Source organism: Sceloporus occidentalis, unplaced genomic scaffold (genome assembly GCF_023333645.1).
Source record: "Sceloporus occidentalis isolate IW3139 unplaced genomic scaffold, rSceOcc1.0.p SCAF_48, whole genome shotgun sequence".
Classification (NCBI taxonomy): domain Eukaryota; kingdom Metazoa; phylum Chordata; class Lepidosauria; order Squamata; family Phrynosomatidae; genus Sceloporus; species Sceloporus occidentalis.
In genome coordinates this window covers 4424115-4444261 of record NW_028317028.1, presented here as the reverse complement: position 1 = coordinate 4444261, position 20147 = coordinate 4424115, and the positions used below count along the sequence as shown (strand labels likewise).

The 20147-nt window shown below is 38.8% G+C and overlaps 1 protein-coding gene across 2 annotated transcripts in view; it reads right to left on the bottom strand.

Annotated features, from left to right (window-relative positions):
* Nucleotides 1-14050: 14050 nt before the first annotated feature.
* AACS (acetoacetyl-CoA synthetase) overlaps nucleotides 14051-20147 on the bottom strand; it is a 32867-nt gene continuing 26770 nt past the window's right edge. For both annotated transcript variants that reach the window (XM_089491072.1, XM_089491073.1), the window contains 3 exons: nucleotides 17440-17498; nucleotides 16544-16746; nucleotides 14051-14188 (listed from right to left, as the gene is read on the bottom strand). In XM_089491072.1, coding sequence (XP_089347198.1) covers nucleotides 14051-14188; nucleotides 16544-16746; nucleotides 17440-17498 — 400 coding nt within the window. The remainder of the gene's footprint in view (nucleotides 14189-16543; nucleotides 16747-17439; nucleotides 17499-20147) is intronic.

Below are 20147 nucleotides of genomic sequence, written 5' to 3'. Positions count from 1 at the left end.
TAAATACAGCAATAAGACAGAATCAGTGACCTCTCAGTTTCAATTTACAAGGTCAATCTGTTGCCCACTCAAACTTAATAGCGTTGTCACATCAGGACTTGTTCAAGTGCTTCATCGAAGTTGTACAAGAAGTAATTATGTTACCTAAAGCTTTTTACAAGATCAGTAGACTGAAGCGACTGAATTTAAAAAAAAAAGGTTTAAAAGAAAAGAAGTCTATACAAAGTTTGTGTTGAAAAACGGGTGGTCTGCACCTAATCTAAAAATAGCATTTATTAGCTCATTCACTTCGGGGTTGTTCCTAGATACTTCAGCTTTAATACACAAAAAGTGTGCACAAAAACATCTTAAGCTGTTTGTTTAAATCATAATCGTAAAGGCTCACTGTGGTTTAACACAAAACACTATTGACCCTCTACAAGCTGGTTTGAGGCTTCCTACTCCCCATATGTTTGCCCTATTTTGCAAGTTCCATAAAGCTAGATAACAAGGTCATGGACAGGATTCTCAACTCGTATTGTATATGGATGTGTAAATGTATCTTTGTTACGTATTTGTTGACCACTCCATATTTAAATTGTATATATTAGTAAGTAATATATAACAGGTAATGATATAATAATAAGTAGACTTGGGCACCAGGGTGCTCTTCGTGTTCGTCTTCGTGCTCGTCTTCAGGGAAAAAAAAATCTTCATATTCCGCGAATATTCACCTGTTCCTGTCTTCTCTTCGGGCGAATATTCGTGGACATTCTTCGTGTTCGGTTTTTCCGGTTAAGGGGTTAATACGGGTTTAACGCGTACCACAGCAGCTCTGGAGCCAGGAGTTTAAATGTCCGTATGAGCAACTCTATTGGTCGTCAGCAGGGGGCTCGTCTGCCAATGGTTGATGGCAGACGAGCCCCCTGCTGGCGACCAATAGGGTCGCTCGTACAGACTGTTAAACTCCTGGTGCCGTAACTTGTCCGGCAGATACCATTGGTCTCCCTGTTCTATCATTTATTAACTGATAGAACAGGGAGACCAGTGGGATCTGCTGGGTAAGTTGCTGCATTAGGGTTTTAAAAGTCTGTACGAGCGACTCTGTTGGTCGCTCGTACAGACTTTTAAAACCCCAATGCTGCACCTTACCCGGCATATCCCACTGGTCTCCCTGTTCTATCAGTTAAATGTCCGTACGAACGACCAATAAAGTCGCTTGTACGGACATTTAACTGATAGAACAGGGAGACCAGTGGGATCTGCCGGGTAAGTTGCAGCATTGGGGTTTTAAAAGTCTGTACGAGCGACTCTGTTGGTCGCTCGTACAGACTTTTAGGCTCCTGGTGCGCTTGTTACACCTTAATGGGTTAAGGGGCCGTGCGAGTGAGCCTATTGGTCGCTTGCACGGCCCTTTAACCTACGGATTTCCGCTCCCGTTATCTAACGCAGCATCGAAGGGGTTAACGGGAGCGGAAATCCATAGGTTCGCTGTCAGGGGTTACAAAGGCCGTGCGAGTGAGCCTATTGGTCACCTGCAGGGTCTTCCTCTGGCATCAACCAATTGGTTGATGCCAGAGGAGGTCCCTGTAGGCAACCAATAGGCTCATTCGCACTGCCCTGTAACCCGTGACGGCGAACCTGCGGATTTCCACTTCCGTGAAATGCCGCAATGCCAAGGTAAGTTAGAAGGGGAAGGGACCGGGGAGAGTGGTAGACGAAGACGAAGACGATCAGGAAGATCTTCGTGGTGTGTGTCTTCGTCTTCGACTACGTTTTACCGTTGCTGTCTTCTCTTCGGAACGAACACGAAAACGCACTCTTCGTGTTCGTTTTCATGTTCGCCCGAAGACGAATGCACAAGTCTAATAATAAGTAGTTATCAATTACCAACATAGCTTACAAGAGAAGGCGACAGAAGTCCTTATGGCCACATCTCTGAAAATGGACAGCACCAACTGCTGAATAAGAAGTGCCTTCAATGTAAGATCTGTCTGGATAGACCAAAATATGAGCCAAAGTAAAATAATCTATAAGAATACTGAATGCGTTCTGGGTTTAGGGTCCCCACTGAAGATTCTTCTGCACACTTGTCAGAGCAGTAAGGGACTATACAACCTTTCAAAAATGCATTGTTAGGGATATTAATGAGACAAAATAGGCAAAACCAATATTTCGTCACACACACAAAATAACGACGCTACCAAATATTGTAGTACCACATCCACAATATTAATTTAAGGAGATACCCTATATTTTATCTTCCGATAAAATTATAATTCAAATTAGATAGATATCACAACGATAGTCAATAAAAATATTATTTATTGTAAATACAATTTATAATATATATATATGAGTCACACAGTGCATAATATAAAACACAAAATTCTTAAAACATGTCAAAAATGAATCAATTCAAATACAGTATATTATCGATAGTTATCAATATGAATTGTTATTTTATGAGTCTAACACACAATTAATTTCCAGTCCACTCAGCAACCAAAAATTGATAATAATCAGGGCAGTAATAAAGATATCACTATTTCTATTATATTAGTTTAACTAATATGACAAATTAAAAATAATTTGTTTGTGTCTAAGAGTATTAGTGAAGTTCCTAATAGATGCAAATAATGTCAAACTTCATCTATAGGTAAAAATACCTTTTCATTATTTTTATTATCAAGGGTTATAAGCTGCAGACTCACAAGCCGTCATATACAATAATGTAATATACTATTTCCCAGAAACAGGGAATTCTATACGAAGAAGACAAAATTCACCTCTATTCAGAATAATAAAACAATTATAATTACCACCACTTGTTGCTGTTGTCCAACTGGTCCTTGTAGAAATTAATCCAGATTCATTGTCAAGAAATTAAGTGGGCAAGAATATAACTTTATACAAATTATATAGGTTAGGACTCCAAGTAACTCTAAGAGTGAAATATGGTGCCAGGATCTTAAGATTCCAATTCTCTGGGGTAAATTTGGTGAATAAGTCCGTCAGAGTCTGTCTATTTCAGGGTGCGATCTTTTTCTCTTTTTTATTATTATTAAAGACATAAGCTTTTAAAGACAGGGCTTATTATCATAGCCTCCACCTTTTGGTAGGAATTCTCCAATCATAACAGTGGGTTTTACCCATTGTAATTAGAATTTCTACTTATATTTACACCTTGTAATTTCTTAATTTACCTGTGAGAGACGCTCTTGTCTAAGAATTAACTTAAAACCATTACATATGTGTTTGGAATTTATCCTTGGTCACCCTAATCGCCAAATGTTACTTCCTAGATAGTAACTCAGGTCTTGTAGTCTTCCCATGTATCTCCCACTCCAATTTACATTCCTAAGGATATGCAGTGTCTACTCCTTAACTTTCTCATGGAAGATAACATTAATTGTATCATATATACACTGAAACATCATTATACATGAATACTCCTTTGTTCTCAATTATAGAGGGAACAAGGACAAAAAGAAATAATCACTATATGATTAAATAAAATAAAATGGCTCTAACTCCATTTTGTGTAAAATCACAGAATATAGAAATACATGTTTTCTGTGATAAAATATCTGACATAATATACAGTAAGTTTACAATAATAATAAAATATGATATATCACTGGATGGATTTGAAAAGTACAGAAACAGAACACAGAAAGGATCTAGGTTGTACATGCTTTGTGAAGTCCCTGCCTAATGCTGTAGGCACCCTGGTGTGTATTTGTGGAATTGAAACTATAACACAAAAAGCTTCTAGTCGTCTCTTTTTATTAATTATTTACACTTTATTCTTAACAGTAGTCATACGCTTGCACACATGAAGGTCCAAACTTCTTAGATATAAAAAGTATATAGTTTACATAGATGGTGGGCGATAAGTGGAACAGGATGTTATCAGAAGAGGTAGAGGCAAAGTGAGGGAATTTAACCTATCCTGAATCTAAGACAAGACCAGAGACTGATTAAGAACTGAGTTTTATATCAGGTAAAATGGACAGGCTAGATGGGCCAGATGGATCTTATCTACCATTAAATTCTTTGTTTCTTTGCTTAAAAGAAGTATGTTTTGTTACCTACCCTTAGCTGTAGATAGCCCTCATTAGAGTGTAATAAGCTAAATATAGCCTTACCAATATCAGTAAGGCTGCAGTTTTCAATCTCACATGTTTTAACATTACTAGAAAGGTGTTTAGCTTTTACTCCCTATTGTAGTATTCAGTCCTGTATCTTGTTTAAATTCCATACAATTTAAATTGCATACTCTTTTTTTTAATATGTTTAACATTTTAGAATAAGCTATTTCTTCCGCACGCCACTGTAAAATTGTGTCCTTGTCTTCGGATGAAATGCGGCACTGAGTTTTGGCTCAAATGAAATCTTTAAAGTCAACCTGCATATTGCTCTAGAGAGACATCAGCCTCCAGCAAGAAAAATCTTTATATGTACCCACAGAGTGTGGATCCTTCTCATTATACAATGGCTAGCAATCCTATCTTATGCCCATTCCTGTGTGAAATTAAAACATCCCCTTCTTACTAGCCAGAGAGATACACATGTTGCTATCAAACTCTATTTTATTCTGCCTCACCAACACTTGTAATCCAATTCACACCAGCGCTGTTGAATTATGCCCTCAACTAACACATTTGCTGAAGATTGAAGATAGCAATCTGACACATTGATCTCTCCCACTGCTATCTGACAACAATTTTCTGCTTTGTAATAGCCTGTTCAACCCTAAGTGAGTTAAAAGTTCACCTAAGAATTTCAATCTGTCCTACTTCTTTGCTATATAAAAAAAATATATATTTATATTTACCGGAAGAGTTAGCAAGACCTGGACTACTCAAGTAAGTTGAGCCTAAAGTCCTGGTCAAATGAGATTTTGATAACATTTGAGGGTGGATAAGAATCAGTTGACCGACTACCTAGTTTGTGCTAAGATATTCATTTTGTTATTCCGTTAAGCTGTATCACTTCTTCTTTGATTCTACTGTGATCACACACTACTCTTTCTGTGACAACCGGCAACCTATCAGTAGAATCTTAGAGCATAAGTTCACTTTCCACCGCTATCCCTGTTTCTGGGTCAGGAGTGGTTCCAGGTTTTTAAGACCACTATACAAAAGATTTTAAGGGTGGGATTTCCTTGCAAATTATATTTTCCAAAAATACATTATAATGATAATAAGTAATAACTGTATGATAAATCATTGTCTTGCATGCTTACGATTCTCCCTACATCCTCAAATGTAAAATCTAAAAAATATTAAACACTTTAAACAGTACGATAGACATGGAGATAGTTGATCAGTGGGTGAGGGGTACAGATATAGTTGTTGTCAGAAAGAACTGGTGTCAATGTCTTTATTCTTTAATAGTGTTAATTATGTGATAATGTTAAAGATATATACCAGTTCTCGTTACCCTTTTGTCTACAATGAATTAAAACAGGGACAGTGCACAGGTGTGATCGCTGAGACCCCTGTAGTTACGCCAGTGAGTGTACTGACTTCATTTAATCTCCTTTTTCCTGTGCACTGTATTGCATTGATATATGCAATGCAAACATTATGTTCTGTGTATTGCCCTGCATGGATATCTGTATTAAACACAGTTCACATTCAACCATGCAGGCACTATTTTCAGCCACCCCTCTCAGATCACACTCCCGCACATACTTCTAATGGACACTAATTCTAATTCTTCTAATGGACACACAGATCACAGTCAGCCACAGAGACCACACTGAGAAACACACACCACTCTATCTCACACATATTTAGCCAGGGAATTTAAACGCGCATGGTGTAGACATATGGATTGGAAATCCTGAATCTAAGACGAGGCCAAGGGCTCACTAAAGTTTGAATGAAAAACCAGATGGGGTTAATGGTTGTCATTTGCCATCACATTCTATGTTTGTATGTTAATGTCCTGCCCTATGCTGAATCCTTTCTCTGGAAAGTTTTGAGTTTTGATCAGGGTCAGCTCACTCTTCTTGCAGAGAACTTTGCCAGGGTTGGCTCTTCATAATGCATAGTAAACAAGTAGAAACCACAGCCAATAAAACTTTGGGTCTGGCTGTTTTTATGACACTTGTTTTGGCGATGTGACGTATTAATGCCCCTTTTATATAGTGCTTCTATCCACTGACGCTGGATGTACCAAAGGATGCTCCTTTCATTTTTATTTAGTATTCTGCCACTGATACACGTTAGAGATAATGTTTTTAATATGCATTAAATATTTCTCCTAATATTCCATGTTAAAATTGCAAGATGGTAACCTATTGATAACTGATTTACATACATTAACAACAAAAAGGAACACAAGCCAGAATAAAATACAGGAAGTCAGAGTGAAGGGCACACGAAGGAGGGACTTACAGTATATTGTATATATATATATAGCTCAAATGAGAACCACATGGCAACAGAGATCAACTGAATAACACATGCAAACAGTGTGGGTATAGATCAAACAAGAGCCACATGGAAACATACAGATCAACTGAGTAACACATGCAAACCCTGCATTGGGAGTATAGATCAAATGAAAACCACATGGAAACAACTAAATAACTATACCTTGAAACTCTCTAGAAACTTTAGTGCTAGTCACTGCAACTTGGAGGTCATTTTGTCCATATCCCTACCCTGGACTACATCACCTGAATTGCAGTCTGGCTCTTCATGTTATCCTGTTAACCTGTTGCTGATCCAGGATTGCTCTTACATTACGTACCGAGACATGTTAACCTGTTGCTCTAGAGTCTACATTTGGGACCTATTATCCTGCTGCTGACTCAGCTCTGCTTTACACTGCCAGTCTTGCCCTACAGAGAAGATTAACTTGCTGCTGCTGCAAGGATATTTCCTGGTCTAGCGACTACTCTGCAAACATGGTTCCAGTTCTTCAAATCCAGTTAGGCTCCACAGCTTCTTTCTGACTGGCTAACACTGGGGTTCTCCTCTCATATAGCAAGTACATTAAACATTTTATATTAACATAACCAACTTTTTAGAAACCAACAGATAAATGGATTGTGCTTACAATGTATTTACAATGGGTATTTACAAGTATTTTGTCCCTGTTTGCATTAGATATTCCATCTTTGCTAAAATAAAAAGAGAGGGAGTTAGCAATTTTAGTGTTGGTGAAATGCATTAACATTAAGAGTCTCATTCATCATAAATACATCTGGTAAAATTCTTGGTGTTATACCGTAATTCCTGGTCTTTGTGCCAATGGAGGAAGTGTAGGTATTTGTTTGTTACATTGATTTCTTATGTTTAATGCTATGATTCTTCACAGAAAGGGCTAAGCTGCATGTTTATATGGTCCAGAAACCATGTTTTCTATTATTATTTTTATTGAGTTATATAGTGCCATCATATTCTTCAGTCCTATACAATAGGTAAACAGAACAGAAGCTGTGACTCACATAACTACCTAGCTTAAAAGCTAGAAGCTGAGCAACACATTTATTATTCGTACTGCCATAGGTCTGACCCAGTCCACCTCCCGCAGGTCCCCCGCTTCAAAATTGTTGTCAAAGATTACTGCCAAATTCCATCACTCCATATATTAAGGACATGCAGTGCCCGGGAATAGACATCTATAGATGTTAATAGCATTCCACGGAGTATGCAGTGGCACACACAATAGGATGATCTATTCTCTAGTATGGTGGCAGAAAGGTTGTCACCTCTAGCACATGCTGCCTAGGCCAGAATACATCACTGAGTGATGGTATATTACACAAAACATGAAAGCACAAATGTTTAAAGTGGATCAGATGCACAACTGTCTCCTAGCGAAAACACTGTTTAAACATATGACACATAGAAGAAGGACACGCATATACACACACCTCGCATTAACATGCATATACACATACACTGCCCTTACACACAACTGCCCATACACACTGCCTTTACACACACCTGCCCACAAAAACACATATACACATACACTGCCCTTACACACACCTGCCCATTAACATGCATATACACATACACTGCCCTTACACATGACTGCCTATACACACTGCCTTTACACACACCTGACCATAAAGACACATATACACATACACTGCCCTTACACACACCTGCCCATTAACATGCATATACACACGCTGCCCTAACACACGACTGCCTATACACACTGCCTTTACAGACACCTGCCCATAAACACACATATACACATTCACTGACATTAAACACCCCTGCCTTTACACGCACACATGCACATACACACACTAGCTTACAAACACACAAAAATATATAAATACATCTCTTACCTTTCTCATCCTCCATTCCGTCGTGGGAGCGCGAGGTCGGTCATTTCAGAGCTCTTAAGAGCTCCCTAATCTTTATGTGCCGGCTATTAATGCAGAGCGCGGAGATGATGTCATATCCTGGCGCTCATCATTTACTGGCGCGTAGTGATTAGGGAGCATAGAAGTTCGGATCTGAAGTGACAGACTTGCGCTCCCTAATGTTGGGCTGGTTAGAGGAGGATTGTGATCTCCCCAACCACTCCTGCAGCTGCTGATCGGGCAGCTGTGCCAGAGGCTAGTGCCTCTCTCACCTCGCCCTTCCTATGGCCCTGGTGTGGGCAGGTGTGTGTGAGGGCAGTATATGTGTATATGTGTGTTTATGGGCAGGTGTGTGTAAGGGCAGTGTATGTGTATATGTTTGTTTATGGGCAGGTGTGTGTAAAGGCTGTGTGTAAGGGCAGTGTACAGCGCTACGGAATTTGATGGAGGTATATAAAACAATAAATAAATAATAAATAAAATAACCTCTGTAAAAAATAGCTGGGGGGGCACAATTTTCCATTCTTGCCTCAGACGCAAAAGGAGCTAGCTACAGCTCTGCTGCACAACATGTTTCCTGAGGGGGATTTATGAGAGATTTGTTCTAATATAGAGAGACAATCCTAGGATAAGCTTTAATGATAGCTTGTCAATATGGAGACCAAAAGACAAATTGGAATCTAGCCACATACTTAGATACTTGTAAGAATTTACCTGGGTCAGGTTATAACACGATTTGGTCTTGATGTTTATTTGAGAATTGTTTAATTTAAATGGTGTAGCTTTTGTTTCAAACAACATGGACACAGTTTTACCAGTGTTGAGCAATAGTTCGTTGCTAGCTATTCACTTTTCAATCTTTGCAAACTAAATAATTGTCAGGGTAAATGAGAGGTCAGAGTCAATGAGTCAGTGATACTGAGGCAATGATGTTGAGTAGGGATAATCAAGGACTCAGCACACATCCAGCAAATGCTATTTAGAAGCACCTATCTGAAGCACAATTCACACTATATGGGCATGTGTTGCTTAGCCCCTGCTATGTCAAATCTCCCCAATTTTGTCCTAACATGGTTATTTTGCTTATACTATGAAGCTGAATCCGTGACAAATAAACAAAACAAGTGAAAGAAAATATGAAGCTTTTTTAAGAGTGATTCAAGTTTTAGGTATGCAGAAATATAAATAGAAACAGAGGCAAGGCAATAAGTGACATGATCAAAGAGGGAAAGACAGAGATTGTGGAATAAAGCTAGATCTGAGCATCATTAGCATACGTATGTTGGAAGACAAAGAACAAAATTAGTTTACCAAGACAAAGTGTAAAGTAAGAACAGAAGAGGTGATAAAACTAAGACTTGGGGTACACCATCTGAGGACAAGCAGCAGGGCCGTGCCAATCTGGGTGGTGGGCAAGTCCTGTGTGTGCAATCTGGGTTCTGGGCACGTTTTATGAGCACAATCATTGTGCTGTTCAGTCTTGTGGAAGCAATTTGGGCGCTGGTCAAGTCCTGTGGATGCAATGTGGGTGCTGGGCATGTCCTGTGGGTGCAATCTGGGAGCAGGGGCAAGTCATGTGTGTAATTTGGGTGCTGAGCAAGTATCATGAATGCAATCTGGGTGCTGGGCAAGTCCTGTGGATTCAATCTGGGTGCTTGGACAAGTCCTACGTGCGCAATCTGGGTGACCTGTGATGTATGTCTGCTCAGTTAGTCAATGAATACTAAAGTGGATTTTTCACTTGTTTTTTATTCTTATTTTGTTTACAGCATTCATGATATAGCTGATCCATTTAAATATTTAAATTGGCCCCTCATAATGAAAATTGGTTTACCTAAACCTACTTGTTTTGTAAAAACTGGGAAAGCTTGCCCAGCACATATAATTACAAAGTGATATTAATATAATGATTTGATATTGGGAGATATGCGGAAGCAATTTGGGCGCTGGTCAAGTCCTGTGGATTCAATCTGGGTGCTTGGACAAGTCCTGAAAAGCAGTTTGAGAGCAAAGACAGCACTGACAAGCTGCTTGGGGACAAAGATCGCACTGGTAAGTTGTTTGGGGCAAAGCTGGCACTGTGGGAAGTGACATGTTACATGGTGAAGTCAGGGAGCCCAAAGAGGTGGAGTGGTCACCATAGAAAATGGGTGTGGTTAGAGTGGTTATGTTTGTTAATGGGAGTTAGAAATATCGCCGTATCCCCTAGGAGGATGCCAAAACACTTTTTGCACACAGGCATCTACATGTAGAAAGGATTGGTTACTGAAAAAGGAGATACTGGAAGTGCTCTCAGGGAGGTATGGTGAGTACGGTGTCATATGAAGGGAAAGTGGTCCAGAGTATCTATATCAGCAGAAAAGACCAGAAGGAATAGTGACCCCTGGATTTAGTCATAGCAGTCTCAGTAGACTGTCAAGAGAGATGGAGCAGCAGTTTGACAGACTAGTAGGTTCCAGGGAAGGTATGCTTAATATGGGAGCTATGAGGGTTGCAGTGGAGAGGGTGAGAAAGGAAAGGAACCAGAGGGGACAAGAGAGGCCAGGCAAGATGATTCAGTGGAGGTTGGGTAAAGAAATTGCACATAGACCTCCTTAAGTAAGTCAGAAAGAACTGCCTTAAAAGAAAAGTAAAGGGTATGTGAAGAAGCAGAGATTGAGGAGAGCATGCAGAAATTTCATGTCAAAATCTGTCAAGTTTATTCTTAAAGTAAGCTTCACAGGTTGTATGGCTAGTGGAAGGGCTGGTTGTGACTGGTGAAGTAGTAACTTGAATGTGCCAAAACGATGTTTTCTTTTGAGAAAGAAAATCGCATCCTATATGGATACATAAAAGATCGGTAAATCTACATTAAATTATATTGTAAATATATTGAAAATTAACGTTTTTTTCAAGAGACGTTTAAAGAAGAGGCATTAAGACTTCCTTTTCTATATGGCCTTTGTTGAAAAAAGGGCCCCCGCAGAGGTACTCATGCTTGGCATTCAAAAGTTAATATGCATCCTACTTAAGCTCATGGTACAGTGAATAACATCCAGTGCTTTTTATGAATGATTCTATGGTGAATAAAAATAATAACCTTGCTTTAAAAACTCGGTTAATTACATTAATAGCTATAATAAGCGTACCTACAATGGCAAGAAGGTCAAAAATGTTAATTTGCACAAAAGATGATCAAACGAGTATGCCACTGACACATCCCATTGAGGCAGCTCGTCTCAAGGAAAATTCTGTAGCAGACTCGAGAAGTACTACTAGGGACACAATGTCTGATAATGAGCAACTGTGCCAACAATTTCATTTTCACTTATCCTTGCTGTCGTTTGTCCCTTGGTCTCCTTCTATCACCCATTGGTTTCCCTGAAATAAGTGAGTCTCTTGAGAATAACATCTCAAAAAAGGGAATCACACAAGTAATGGAAATACCAATTTCTTTCAGACATATACTTTTAAAAGCCAGTGACCAGGTTGCTTTTAGCCTTAAACTAATTTTGCCTGTAAAGAAGGAGTTCCTCATGTGGTAGATATGAAACTGACATACTGCGATCATATCGATCCTCAGAACTCAGTAAGGAATAGGACAAAAGGTAAAATTGTTGGCACTTGCTGCACATCCCAGTCTTAGGAATCATTAATGAAAGACACCACCACCCTACTTTCAGCTCCAGTAAAGAAACTCTAAGTATGCATGCATTGTTGTGGTCTGGGCGATAGGAATTCTAAACTCTCGCACATTTGTAGGACTTTATTACAATAACACCGGTCATAATAATCATAGTATTGTAAGGACAGTGGCATGTTGAGTGTTACTCTACACAGCAAAATGCTTTGGATTAAAAAACAAAAATAGATTATATACATTTCATTTTTAAGTCATAACTTCTCTTAAAGCATTAAACAATGGCTATATGTAACCTTCATACAATAACTGGCAGTTTAATACTTGTCAATATTCAGGGTGCTAAAGGGGGTGATGATTTATTTGCCTCTTACGACGATACAAATAGAGCATGACAATGAATACAAACATGTGTACCTGTATTATATAAGCAATACAAAAAAACAAAGCCTAGAACATTTCCCGTAACAATTGCTATTTTGACCTGATCTCAGAAATGTATGGGAAAAAATAACCAACTGTGTTTATGATCGGGATTGTTGGTGAAGCACCATTGATTCTCGAGTTTCTGGTACACATGGTACAGTATTTACACATTAATAATAAAAAGTGTCAGTCCCTAGTTTTGGTTATGAATATACACTTTGGTTTTGTGTTCATTGGGGTGATTTATAAAGGTACTGCAAGCATATGGTAAACTCAGTACCTAAAACTGTAGCATAATAATGGTTATAAGTAGAACTACCAGTCTTTCTATATACTTCCGTTGCCAATGTAATAATGACAATTCATATATATAATATTTATGAGATGCATCACTTTATTTGATTGTGTACCTTTTCATTCAACGAATGTAGATTCTTTGTAAATTCTTTGTAAACGTAAAGAATGTAAATTCAAAGTAGACTTTTCACTGCACGTTGCATTGTCTTATCAAAGTCTCTATACATTGGTGCCATCACAAATTTGCGTGTCCCATCCCCCATGCCTTTATAAACCACCCCTATAGCTTCATGACTCCATGTCAAAATTTGAGTGGTGGGTAGTAATAAAGGTACAAAGTATTGCCATTCTGCATAAATTGTGCATTTTTCCTGCATTGCTTCATAGAATGCAAAGTGGGAGAAATTGCATCAGGACATAACATGGAATTATTTTTGTAACATCAGACATTGAAGCAGCAAGTAACACGCGTGCCTAGGACAGTTTTTAAATCTTACTCCAGGCCTTTTCAGAGAAAAACCCAATAGAATCTGGGGTTAGTGCCCACAGGCTTGGCCTAAAAAATATTGTTTATCAGTTTGTTTTCTTTTGCATATATCATGTTACCTGTAAACAAATCAATTTAATGATTATGACACAACAAAAAAAAAAATGTAAAGCTTTTTTGACCAGTTACATGCCAGAATGGAGTGCAACACATTAAAACAGCTTTGTGTGTCCTATGATGCTGAAGGGGTTAAAATGACATTACACTTGCCCTGTTTGGAATCATAAAATCGACGTTGCGAAGAAGAAGCAAGGCAGGTACAGTAACTCAACAGGTTGTGCGTATTATTTCAGAAGGAAGAAATGCAGATCAGGCAGTTATGAAAATAAGGGAAAGCATCAGTTCATGTTGAAACTAGGAGTTAATGTGACAACTAGGGCAACTTTAGACATAAAGGGGACCCGGAAAAGCTCCCGCATGCGCACCCCCAGTCCAACTGCATCAGAGCGGAGATGGAGGTCTGCGCAGCTACAGACACAGTCCTCGCCTCTAACACTTCCTTGGCAGTCCGCCACGCTGCCCCTTTTGCCCCGAGTTAAAGAGAGTGTGATTGTTGGTTCTGAAGAGTTATAGTAACCATGAAATGATTGCCAAGAAGTATCCTCTATGAATACAAACCGGATTCTAATGTTCATGCTTAACTTTTCATTGCCTGACACCAATTTGTAAAGTGTTTCAAGGCGTTTCTGGCACCATAGACAAGTTTGCATTTAGCGCGGTAGGTAACCTAACATTTGTCTAAAAGCGCCAGGGGCATTTAAATAGAGTCTATCCAGAGTGTACAGTAACAGTATGTACAGATGACCGAGGCACATACACAGTCTATTATCCAAGACGCTCAGAAATTCTGGAGCTCTGGAATATTCTGGTACAGATCCAGGGAATGGGGGTTGGAAAAAGCCCCCCGGTGTAGCACTTCCTTTCCTGCAATGATCTGCTTCACTGCAACTTCCACCTTCTTTCCACTGATTGTGTACTGTAGAGAAAAGAAAAAAGTTTCCGAGATGAGCCAATATCTACATAAAGAGCAGAAAATGGAATAAGATACAGTATTTGATTTTCTAGAAAGGGTCTTTGACATTTTATTTACTATGAGCCCCTAAAAACTTATTTTAAAAAATAGCCATTTTTATTGCTGATGGTTAGTTGTGCTAGAATATACAATATACCGTATTCCTTCTCCAGACATGAGTTTGCCGGTCACATGAGGGCTGCTAGTACCTTGTAAGCTACCTGTTGCAGACACTTACCCTATAGGGTTACCTAAACCTGCCTTGAACCTTCTCATTGCCTTACGAAATCCCGTGTTCATGGACAAAAACTGTCACAACTGACATAATACCGGGACATTTCTAAACAAACTAGTACACTTAAGACACGTATTTATGTGAAGCGGTACATTCATTGCTTAATTTCCCCACTATTATCTTTTGATGGATATATATATATATATATATACACATATACAGTATATATATATATATATATATCCCATCACTATGTTTAAAGAGCAATGGTAAACAGTAGCTCTCTTCTTAAAATTCCATATAAAAGCAAAGTAACACGTTTAAGGCATCAACAAAATTAATTTTGGAGACTAAAAGAGAAAAGAGAGAATAAAAATGCATGTGTTTAAATGGAGAAATTCATCTGGGAACTTCCAAAGTGAATAATACGAAGATGGAAGTTATGAAACAGGCAGCAATAAAGGCATTTTCTATCCCACAGCTACATTAGTGCAAGCTTAAAAATGCATATTAGTTTCTGCAGTTCCCTGCCAAGCTGCTACTTCTTTACATTAAATCTAGTGAGGCAGCATTATGTTAAATCCTGTTTTTCAGATGCTTATGACTTATGGGAAAGAGGCTCAGATCATGATGAAACTTGGCAGTTCTATAATCATTCAAGGTCAGGATTGGCTGCCAAATTTTCATAACATTTTACTTGGTGCTTTATGATTTTGTTTTAACAATTTAACCCATCCAATGCTGGATGAGTAGGACAAAAAAAAAAACAACTATCTGGAATGTGACAACCTAGAATACACATACAGAAATCATGGGATATTTGTGGACACTACTAGGATAAGTCTAATTTCTAGACTGTAAGCTTGTTTGAGAAGGTCCTCCTAACCTTGAGTTTATGTGAGTTAATATGTGCTGTCCTGTTTCCCTTTGTATAGTGCTGCAGAATATCATGCTGCTACACAAATAAAAAAAGAATCATCACTTAAATGCTCTAGAATAGGTTGCAAAGTCTCAATGATTGTGGTAGACCGAACACTACAAATGGTGGGACTTGGTGGGACCATGGATCGGTGTATGGTGCCTGGTGCTTGGCCCGTAAAGCCTTGTACAGCTTAAAGGTTTTTCCAGTGCAGGAAGGGGGGGGGGGGAGTATAATCTGTTTCATTCTTATTCCTTTGCTGGTTATTATGCATGTATTTTGATTTGGTTTATAAATTAGAAGCATTATTTTATCCATTGAGTTAAAGTGTCATCTCTGTATCCTCGAACCTGTCCACACAGGAGTGAGCAGTCTTCTTTTTAAAAACATTCCTAGACTTGACCGAAGCAAAAAAGGTACGTTTAATCATGTTTATGCTTTGTTATGCCATACATATATTCTCCAATGGTTAAAAAAAATGGTTAGAAAAAGATTAGGTATCTGTTTAATGGACCATTCTATCTGTTTTAGAATATACAATAAAACAGGCAGATTGACCATTTGATTGGAAATCAGAGTTGTGAGGACTAGATAGCTATATAATATGGACAAACTGGTCCATCACACAGTAACAGCCTCATACAGTGAAAGATATTAATGTACACTAGAAACAGGTAATTCCATTTTATAGTTCTTCAAGAACATTTGCAGTTGACCTTTCTTCCCGTAAACGTCACAAGGAGCTTGATGGAAGGATATTGATATCCCTTTTTAAAAAGAGAGTACACATCGTGTATCTGTATCACAGACTGATGTGAGCTAAAATAAAATATTGTTAAAAAACCATTAAAGAGTATCTGAGTTTTTTTAAGAGCTACAGAAAGCCTCTTCAATTGTGACACCAAAGCAAGTCTGGTATTTCTCTCTGGAGGGTGAATAATGGATCAAATACCATTTTGGTGAGTAATTCATCTTTGCACTGTAACACATTGATCTTGTACACTACAGTTTGTTTCTCCAAATTAAACCTTCCTCTGCTTCCTCATTGAATTCCATCCATATAGGCATTTTCTAAATAAATAAATAAACTTTACACCTGGTTGGTGAAGGTGAAACTATTGTGTAATATTGGTGCATTGTATACGTCAACATTCTGAACACTTACCGGGATGTCTTTGGTTTCTAGGATCAAGGCTGGCACATGCCTGGCAGAGAGCGCCACACGAATTGCATCCTTGATCTTCTTCACCAGCTCCGTGTTGAATTTAAAATCATTGGCCATTTTAAGAAAAAGAATGACCCTTTCCTCGCCGTCTTTGTTGTACTGTGGGATGCACAGGCTATCAGACACTTCCACAAATGATTCAACTGTAAGGAGAATGACAGATGTCATCAAACCCTTCAGAGTATTTCCATTCATATTCTGGATTACCATTCACAACCTTTGCAGAGACTAGAATTGTCTGCATATATATATACAGAAATGTAAGCTTCCTGTTGATGACTTGATGATTGTCTTGAGATATATAATCCCAATAATCAGTGCCTCTGTGCTATGTACGGTAAATGCGTGCTAAGTATCTGGAAGTAATACACTTGACTTGGCCTTCCTTTTATGTAGAACGCCGCTGTAGCTCTATTAGATTTTGCCAATATGACTGTGTGACCTCATCTACCATGTATGCCCCGGTAATAACCTGCACTTTATATCTGATCGAGAAGAGCAAAAGAGAACTGGAATGAAGCAGTGGGAGTCTAATCTGTATCTATTCTCCAGACGTAATAATGGCTTTGTTAGTATATCTAGTCAGCAGTCGAATGCCGAAAATGTGTTTAATTAGCAAGTCCCAAAAGTGAACTTCTACATTACAATTCTAGCGAAGCATTAGTCATTTCTTCCCACTTAGAATTCCGACAGACTCTCTCTTTCAACCTCCTAGTTTTAATATTAGAAAAATGTATTACTGAAAAATTAACATTTCCACTCTTGGCAGAGGTGGTAATGTAATGCAAGTCACTAAGGATGCTGAGGAGTAAAATAGCACTTGTATAATCAGTTACCTATATTGTAGATTTCCGAGCTCCCAAAGCGCACCCCATTTGGATTCAGGGTACCATCACTGCAGTGCAAAACCAGAAACAAAATGTTAGCCAGTAAAACATTCGGCAGAAAGTCCTACAAATGCCACTGCAAGCTATCTTTATCGAGGAATACAAAGTACTTAAACCACCATGCAGCGACACATTTACGTCTCATGTCCCTGGAAAGGGGGTATTTCCAGCTTCTGCCTCTGTGTCATGTACATGTCAAACTGTATGACTGAAACCACTGTCTAATTTGGTTTTGTTTTTTATAGGTAATGACTCTTAAAAACTTAATAATAAATAATCTTAAAAATACTAATTGGCTCACAAGAAAGCATCTCAATGGTGATGCTAGGATTTAGAATAAAGGTAAAGATTTTTCCAGATCTGGAAGAACCCATAGGTTATTTGGACACATGGTCTTGAGGGAATGGGGGCAGAGATACAGTCTATAACTACAGCTATACATTTTTTCCTTTTTTTTTTTTTTTTTGTTCCTACTAAAATGTACTTTTTCGGAATCTTTACGCTGGCGCTGTTTCAATGTATCGCTCAGTTCTCTCTCTGCTTCACCTTTAGTATGAAGCAGTGATCAGGAGAGCTGAGACACAGCTATGCCATGCCCGGTGTGATTATTTATTCTAGAGATCACTTGAGGGCCACCAATCAGGTTCCAGGTGATTTGAGACAACCTCTATACTGGGACCTGGTGGGAGCAAGTGAGCGCAGATAGACACCCAATGACAAAGTATCCGTGACATTCTATGCAGTCGCAATGGTCCTTTACAACCATTATTTACCTGACAGCAAAAAACGTTGATTTGCACAAACGGATTAAATATTTTTCATTTCCTTAGCCTTCCACCCACAGTGGGATGGGTTAACATGACTTTTTTAAGGATTCCAGTTTCTGTACAATTCTTGTAGACTCCTGGATTCCTGAATATATAAGTTTCTGTCATCTGGCACCCCCCCTCCATTAACCCTTTCAATTTGTCTATTACACCTAACAGGCAGATGAGTAATAGCCTCAATTACAGACATAGCTGCTTCCTAAATGCAAAAATAGTAAGAAAAATCATAAAAGGAAATTAGCATGATTTAAAATACAGCTCAGTGCTAACAGTTCCATACTGTATATGCATGTCAGTTTAAAATGAAATCATTAAATTATTTGAAAACTGCAGTGGCACATCACCTAGCCATACTGTAGTAGCTCTAAACACTCCCAAGGATGGAAAGTTTTCCATCATGGTGGTAAGCCTTTGATAGAGCTGCACACAAATAATAAAGGGGCCGTGTTCCATAAAGAAGTAATTTGAAAGGAAGACCACCTTTTTAACTCCCTGACTTCCCTATGCCATCCCCAGTAACATTCTCTTCTACGATGGGCTGAGCTGTCACTGCAAAACTGGACCACTAAGAAGAAGAACCTCACTTGGGAGGCAATGTGATAATGTAGCGTGACATCAGCAAGTTGAAACATTCAGCTCTCCTGCAAACGTCTGGGTTTACCATAATATAGACAAACCACAGAACAGCAACCAGTCCATTAGGTTACTGCAGGGCACGGGCGTACCTAGAGTATTTGGCACCTGGGGCGGATCCTGTATGTGGCACCCCCCCCCCACAAACACTTTAAAACTGCATAGCTTCTACCGTTATATACCGGCGCGGACACTGAAGGTGGTACAGCATAACACTTACTGTTATCATTATATACTAAGGCAGAAATTGACGGTGGTACAGCATAACACCTATCACTATATATTGAGGCAGACATTGACGGTTGTACAGCATAACACCTACCACTATATACTGAGGCAGACAATGACGGTGGTACTACATAACACCTATCACTAAATACTGAGGCACACATTGACGGTGGTACAGTGTAATCCCTATCACTATACATTGAGCCAGACATTGACAATAGTGCAGCATAACTCCTATCACTATATACTAAGCCAAACATTGATGTGGTGTAGGCCTACCACTTCATTAGTAGTAGGGATGCACCAAAACAAATTCTGGACTGAAACCGAAAATGCAGCATTTACCTGGCCGAAACCGAATATGACCCCCCCACACCATAAAAAAAAATCTAACACTTTTATTTCAAGTAAGTAACACACCAAAATAGGACAAAACAATTAAATAACAATATTAATATATATATATATATATATATATATATATATATATTTATTTATATATATATATATATATATATATATATATATATATATATATATATGATTGTTAACAGCAATCACATTTCTATCATGCCCAGGCATACCCAGACTCCAGGATGTACTCGCAGACTTGGCATGATAGGAGTATGATTGGCCTATCTACCCCTTCTCACTCCCCTTTGTCCTACCTACCCCTTCTCACTCCCTTCTCCCTATCTACCCCCTATCCCCCGTCTCACTCCCTTCTCCCTATCTACCCCCTCCTAACCATCTACCTCTCCCACTCTGAAGTTCACTTACCTTTCAGGAGTCCTGCGGTGGGGGTGCAAGGCCTCTGTCTCCCAGCTCTGCCACTGTATGGAACAGTATAGAGTGATGGGAGTTATGATGTACTAGAGCATAATTATATAATGAAAAATACATTGGAAATGGTACAGCATAACACCCATCACTCTCACACATTTACCAATCCGCACATATACCAATCCA